The sequence below is a fragment of the Crocuta crocuta genome, unplaced genomic scaffold (assembly GCF_008692635.1).
Source record: "Crocuta crocuta isolate KB4526 unplaced genomic scaffold, BGI_CrCroc_1.0 scaffold1015, whole genome shotgun sequence".
NCBI lineage: Eukaryota > Metazoa > Chordata > Mammalia > Carnivora > Hyaenidae > Crocuta > Crocuta crocuta.
The window spans coordinates 115,384-122,892 of record NW_027532631.1 but is presented as its reverse complement, the minus strand read 5'-3'; the positions used below and the strand labels follow the sequence as shown (position 1 = coordinate 122,892).

The 7,509-nt window shown below is 52.1% G+C and overlaps 1 protein-coding gene across 1 annotated transcript in view; it reads left to right on the top strand.

The window, feature by feature from the left end:
- MPP1 (MAGUK p55 scaffold protein 1) overlaps positions 1–7,509 on the top strand; it is a 16,205-nt gene that overhangs the window by 2,801 nt on the left and 5,895 nt on the right. Inside the window, exons 4-6 of the mRNA XM_077780653.1 lie at positions 3,622–3,690; positions 4,941–5,137; positions 6,884–6,990. Coding sequence (XP_077636779.1) covers positions 3,622–3,690; positions 4,941–5,137; positions 6,884–6,990 — 373 coding nt within the window. The remainder of the gene's footprint in view (positions 1–3,621; positions 3,691–4,940; positions 5,138–6,883; positions 6,991–7,509) is intronic.

The window sequence follows — 7,509 nt, the reverse complement described above, 5'->3', positions numbered from 1 at the left end:
AGCTGTGCTGAGGTAGAAGTTTAAATTTTTTTAACATTTTTTTTGAGAGACAGAACATGAATGGAGGAAAAGAAGAGAGAGAGAGAGACCCAGAATCCGAAGCAGTTCCAGGCTCTCAGCTGTCAGCACAGAGCCCGACGTGGGGCTCGAACTCACGAACTGTGAGATCATGACCTGAGCTCAAGTCAGTCACTTAACCGACTGAGTCCCCCAGGCGCCCCAAGAAGTCTAGATCACAAAATGCTTCTATTAGAAAACAAGAAAGGTCGTAGTCAGCAGCCTCAGATTCCACCTTAAGAAACTGGAAAAATGAAAACAAACCCAAAGCTAGGAAAAGGAAAGAAATTATTAAACAATCAGAAATGGATCGGACAGGACCTCAGCGAAAGGATGTGGAAGGTGAATGGGGTTGTCTTTTGATAACTCTGAACTAGATGACTTGTGTGTGTCTGTGCGTGTGCATGTGTGTGTGTGTGTGTGTGCGTGTACACATGATGAGCTAACTGCAGGATGTGTGTGTGTGCACATGTATACATTACAAGCTAACTGGAGGGTGTGTGCACGCACATGTGTATATACACATGATGAGCTAACTGAGGATGTGTGTGTGTGCGCACACATTACGAGCTAACTGGAGGGTGTATGTGCATGTGTGTGTGTTTGTGCATGTACACATGATGAGCTAACTGGAGGGTGTGTGTGTGTGTGGACGTGTATACGTTACGAGCTACCTGGAGGGTGTGTGTGTACATATGATGAGCTAACTGGAGGGGGGGGTGTGCACGTGCATGTGTGTATCTGTGTGTTGTATGTGTACACACGATGAGCTAACTGGAGGATTGTGTGTGTATGTGTGTGTACACATGAGCTAACTGGAGGGGTGTGTGTGTGTACACACACATGAGCTAACTGGAGGGTGTATGTGCGTGTACACATGATAAGCTAACTGAAGGGTGTGTGTGTGTACATACAGTACGAGCTAACTGGAGGGTGTGTGTGTGTGTGTGTGTGTATGTACACATGATGAGCTAACTGCAGGATGTGTGTGTGTGTGTGTGCACGTGTATACATTACAAGCTAACTGGAGGGTATGTGCATGCGCGCGTGTGTGTGTACACATGAGCTAACTGGAGGGTGTGTATATGTGTGCATGCGTGTGTGTGTACACATGATGAGCTAACTGGAGGGTGTGTGTGTGTACACACATATTACCAGCTATCTGGAGGGTGTATGTGCATGTGTGTGTGTGCGTGTACACATGATAAGCTAACTGGGGGGGGGTGTGTACATACATTACAAGCTAACTGGAGGGTATGTGCATGCGCGCGTGTGTGTGTACACATGAGCTAACTGGAGGGTGTGTATATGTGTGCATGCGTGTGTGTGTACACATGATGAGCTAACTGGAGGGTGTGTGTGTGTACACACATATTACCAGCTATCTGGAGGGTGTATGTGCATGTGTGTGTGTGCGTGTACACATGATAAGCTAACTGGGGGGGGGTGTGTACATACATTACAAGCTAACTGGAGGGTATGTGCATGCGCGCGTGTGTGTGTACACATGAGCTAACTGGAGGGTGTGTATATGTGTGCATGCGTGTGTGTGTACACATGATGAGCTAACTGGAGGGTGTATGTGTGTGTGTGTGTACGCGTGTACACATGATAAGCTAACTGGAGGGGGGGTGTGTACATACATTACGAGCTAACTGGAGGGTGTATGTGCACGTGTGTGTGTGTGTGTACACATGAGGAGCTAACTGGAGGGTGTGAGGGAACCAGAGAGGGAATGATGCCGTCGTGCCGTCCTCTCCTACATGAACTCTACCGCCGGGTAACCTCATAGTAAGGGGACAGCATCCCGCTCACGAACGAAGTGACAGGTAGGAGGGCGCCGTTCTGCAGCCGCTCAGAAGGGAGCGGCCTGAGCACGGAGCGGCAGTAGCCCGCTGCTCTCATGGAAGGAGGGACAGGTAGGCGAAGAGAGTCCAAAGCGATGGATCAGCCGCTCGCAGAGCCTGGGCCTCATTTGGGTCCAGCAGCAGACACACAGGGCAACAGCACACGCCGTGAGACCGGCGGGCGCGCAGTAAGGCCAGTGCCGTCCCCGGGCTTTCGCCTTTGTAAGTGGCCCCACGGGGTCCGTTCACCAGCTTGTCTCTCACATAAGGTGTTGCCCGGGGCGCCCTCCTGCCCAGAGGCAGCAGCAGCAAGTGGCCCACGAGAAGGTTGATGTGTTCCCCACGGGGCGTCCTCCCCGAAGCAGGCGGATCGGCAAGGCCCGGGGTGGCTTTCTGAGCTGTGCTGTGGCTCTGACCCTGAGTCCCGTGTGACCACCGGACAGCTAGACATAGGATATGAGAAAGAAAGCTGTGAAAAGAGGTTTGACTTCAGTTATGGGAATACAATTACAGGATGAAGGACCAGGAAATACTTTACACCAGTCACACTGGCAGAAGGTTACATGTAATCCGGCGGGAATCGGGGGAAAGTTTCTCTGCTATATTCCTGCTGACAGTGGAGTGGCCATAATCTTTTGGGAGAGTAATATGAGGACAGCCTTTAAGTGCTCTTCCCCTGTGCTTCTGCATTTCTGCCATGGTATTCTGTCGTATAAAAATCAAAATGCATGGGGTGTTTGGGGGGCTCAGTCGGTTGAGTGTCGACTTGGGCTCAGGTCATGATCTCATGGTCCATGGGTCCGAGCCCCGCATGGGGCTCTGTGCTGACAGCTCAGAGCCTGCAGCTGCTTCGGATTGTGTATCCTCCTCTCTCTCTGTCCCTCCCCCACTCTCTTTCAAAAATAAACATTAACATTTTTAAATCAAAAGGCAAATCTGGAAGGATATATTTTTAAGGACGTCTATTGCAGCAGATTATAGTGAAAAAAAGACTGGGGACAAACGACATGCCGAGTACTCGGGAGAGTAGCTGAATGAGGAGCGGGTCATAGAGTCCGGTACACAGTGTAGTCCCGTTGTTGTTAAGAGTACATACGTGTGGGGGCTCCTGGGAGGCTCGGTTAAACGTCCAACTTCGGCTTAGGTCATGATCTCACGGTTTGTGGGTTCGAGGCCCGCGTCGGGCTGTGTGCTGACAGCTCAGAGCCTGGAGCTGCTTCGGATTCTGTGTCTCCCTCTCTCTCTGACCCTCCCCTGCTCACTCACTCTCTCTCTCTCTCTCTCTCCCTCTAAGAAATAAATAAAAACATTGAAAAGAAATAAAAAAAACAAAGTACATACATGTGAATGTGGACGTGTGTGTGGAAATATTTGGAAATGTTTTCTCTGGTGTGGAGAAAAGCATGGGTGTGTGTGTGCCAGGGCTCCTTTTAGGTTCATCTGGGGACCTTTTGGGGTTGAGTGTGGGGAGGGGGAAATCATTAGCTCTTTCTTCATTGCTCTCTGTCCGTGTTCGAGTTACAGTGGTTTGTGAGCCACACAGCACTTCTGTGCTGGAGGAGGAATTGTCCTACAGACGTTCAAAGTGTGCAGTCAAGATGTGGGTTAGATAAAAAACACTTTTTGGGGCTTTGAGAGAGGAAATGAGAGGTTTTGAAACCCCAGATCATTCAAGTTAGTTTCCTTACAATTTTATTTCCCTGTTCTTTTTTAATAGAAAGAAACCAAAGGAATGATCTCATTGAAAGTAATTCCCAACCAGCAGAATCGTCTTCCCGCACTACAGGTAGGCGACACCATTCCCTCTGTTGCGTTCTTTGAGGTTTGATTGAAGTGACATGATTCTAAGTTCTCAGTATTGCACGAGCATAGCTGCCTGGCGCTCTCTGGGCTCACGTCACATCCGTTACGAACAGGCAGACCTTCTTTCTGAGTTGCTTGTTGGAACCGATGTGAAAAGGAAGGGTAATCTCCCTATTCAGAGGGGAGAATGGGCAAAGCACATGAAGAGGTCATTCACAGGAGGAGAAACACAGATGGCCATTGAACACATGAGAAAATACCCAGTCTCACCAGTCAAGAAAACACCACACACACACAAAATAAAATGGGTACAACATCACTTTTCGCCAGGCAAATTGGCAAATATTTTTAAAACCAGTAATAAATAACCACAGTGGTTAACGGCACCGAAGGAACGCGTCTTTGGCGCACTTATTCAGAGTTGATTGTGACTCTAATGCTTTAGATAATGTAGGCGTCCGCCCCAGTGCACGCACAGCGCAGTGTCGGTAGACGAGAGAGTGTTTGGATGGGGCCCTGGTGGACGATGCTTGTCAAGTTTCTGCTGCAGGCCATTTATGTTATTGTGGCGTGATTTTCTTTTTTTTTTCAATGTTTACTTTCTTTTTGAGAGAGAGAGAGAGAGAGACCCATGGGCAGGGGAGGGTCAGAGAGAGAGGGAGACACAGAATCTGAAACAGGCTCCAGGCCCTGAGCTGCCAGCACAGAGCCCAACATGGGGCTCGAACTCATGAACTGTGAGATCATGACCTGAGCCGAAGTCGGATGCTCAACCGCATGAGCCACCCAGGCGCCCCTACAAATTGATTTTTATAGTCCCATGGTAATTATATTCAGTAGCTGACCATAGTTAGCTAAGTCCCCATTCTCGGAAAATTGGCTTGTTTCCAGTATTTCACTTTTGTAAATAATGATGTGGCGACTTTTCCATACGTTGTAACTGGCAACTCCTGCATAGCAGTGAACTGTGGGGTGACATAATCCTAGTGTTAAGTGACGTACCGTGAAAAGATTTCCCGAAGAAACATGCATTTCAGATAGTAGCCTCTCTGTACTCCAGGACAGATGGACAGACAACTCAGACCCAATAACCACAGTGTTCCAGCTGCTCACCGTTGTGTTGTTCACGCAATCCCAGCCCTGTCTACTCGGACCGGAGCTCGGCTACCTAAACACACAGGTGCTGGGTTTCTCTAAAGCCACTGCTGCCGCTCCCTTTCTCTCATTTTGCAGATGTTCATGAGAGCGCAGTTTGACTATGATCCCAAAAAGGACCACCTGATCCCTTGCAAGGAGGCGGGACTGAAGTTTGTTACCGGGGACATCATCAAGATCATCAACAAAGACGACAGTAACTGGTGGCAAGGGCGGGTGGAAGGTTCCTCCAAGGAGTCGGCAGGATTGATCCCTTCCCCTGAGCTGCAGGAGTGGTGAGCCACGGCCCTAGGGGTGGAGTTGGCCGGTGGGAGGGGCCCCCGCTCGCTCAGCTTCAGAAGTCTGTTGTGTCCTGTGTCCTGTCGTGTGTGGTTTCTGCTTCTCAGCGCCGCCAGCCCCCAGCCTCACCTGGCGCGGTGGGGCAGGGGGCAACGATAAGGTGAGCGGCTCGGCTCACGGGTCATCGCAGGGCAAAGGGCCTCTGTTTCCTCCCACCTCCCAGGCCAGGACGCTCCTGAGTCCTGCGGACGCAGTCCGATGTCAAATGTGCGTCACAAAAATAATCGTGTCCCCAAATTCTTAGCCTGCTCCCTTAGTCCTGTGCCGGCTCCATGGCCCTGGGACTCACAGCACTGCCGGGTCATCGCACACATTCGTGCTGCAAACTGAACCCAGCAAACAGCGCCACCTCGAGCCAGAACTGTGGTGGCCTCCTCTCCAGGGAGGGCACAGAGGGAGTTGTGGACATGGCAGCAAATAGCGCGAGGTGCCGTCTAGAAGTGACGTTTTACAATTAGAGCAGCAAGTAAAATACAGCGCCAACCCTGCGCGACATTGGCGAAAGGCCCAAATGCGTTGGCCACGGCTTCTAAGCCATTCTTCCAGGTAGCACAGCATGGAGACCACGCAGGATGGGGGCCTTGGGAGGAGCCGGTGGCACAGTGGTACTCACGCAAGTTAGTGGGTTGTGTGCGACAAGTGTTACTTTCGAAAAATGACGTCAGACGGGGGTATTGGAGTACATTGCACATATTTAATAGGAAGTATGTCGCGGACACGGGGGCGCTCGGAAAGCAGTGTAGCAGGCAAAGCAAGCGCATCCAGGGCTGTGCGCGCCGCCATCTGCTGAGAGCGTGGGACCCAGGCTCCGGGTCACCTGTCTGAAGGCGGCGCGCTAGGCACTTTGCACACGCTCTGTCCCGCTCACACCGTGGTCCTGTTCGGAGGGAACAGAGGCTCAGAGAGGTGGGTGCCGTCCAGACTCACACGGGACGACTTCACAGGGCTCAGTTGCCTCCCATGCCTCTCTGGAGAGTTCTTTGTGGGCATCCGAATACCCGGCATTTGAAATTCACGCAGGAAGGAGTGTCCCCCACCCCAGCCGTCGCGTCACCCCTCAGCGCAGCCTGGCTGGGCCAGCTGGGCGCCTTCCGCCTGTTTCCTGCGGGGCCCTCAGGTCCAGGTGCAGGACCGAGAATGCATGTTTTCCCTCCGCACCTGCCTACTAGTCTACACCCTGCTCAGCACACACCCAGAGCCTTCGACTCACGGACACGGGGGTGGGGGTGGGAGAGNTGGATGTGAGAGAGACACAGACTGGAGACGAGGGGATGAGAGATCCATACAGAGGTGGAGACAGAGACAGACACACAGACAGAGATGGGGAATCGGGGAGGAAGAGACAAATGAGGGCTGAGAGAGCGGGAGTGGATGAGGGACACACAGAGCGGGTGTGAGAGGAGACGGTCAAGGGCGGCACACAGTTTGTGGCAGATTGGTCTGGAGGTTTGTTTTGTTTTTCAAGATTTCATCATTAAGCAATCTCTACACCCGACGAGGGGCTTGAACTCACAACCCCGAGATCAAGGGTCACGTGCTCTCCCAACTGAGCCAGCCAGGCGCCCTCGGTCTGGAGGTCTAATGTAGAAGAAAGGGGGTCCCAAAGCCCCATCACATGGGAATGGCCGTGGGCCTTGTACGTTGAGGTTCCATTGACTTTCTTGGTCATCTTGTCCTGGCAGGCGAGTGGCAAGCGTGGCACAGTCTGCGCCGAGCGAGGCCCCGAGCTGCAGTCCCTTCGGGAAGAAGAAGAAGTACAAAGACAAGTACCTGGCCAAGCACAGCTCGAGTAAGCTTCCCGGCATCCTCTCCTCGGGCTGCTGGCAGCGCAGGGGCGTGGCGTTGTGCACAGTGGGCCGTTTGTTATACAGAAAGTGGGCGGGTCTCCTGGCTTTCTCTATTACCACACTCGTCTTCCCCGTACCCGTGCGGGAAGGCCAGAGGGCTCCTCACACCTGCTCATCATCCTCACATAACCAGCCAACCAGCCATCCAGACCTTTCCACTGTGTCAGCGCCATCAGCCTGACCCGCTCATGGTCTGCGCAACCCCCAAAATAGCACGTTTTGCTGAGAACTCACGTTGCCTTTGCTTTTTACCTACCGTGGCAGGTAATAGACCAGAATTACCAATGGGTTCAAGCAGATTGTAGATAACAAGTGAATAGCGTTCTACCAGTCTGAACGCTGGGAGTGTTCAAAACAAAGCAGGAGCGCCAGCAAATCACAGCCTGAGATCGCTTCCTGTGTCAGGAGCCTATGCGGAGGAGTAGGAGGTGTGGAGAGAGCGTGGGGGGGGCGGCGCAGGA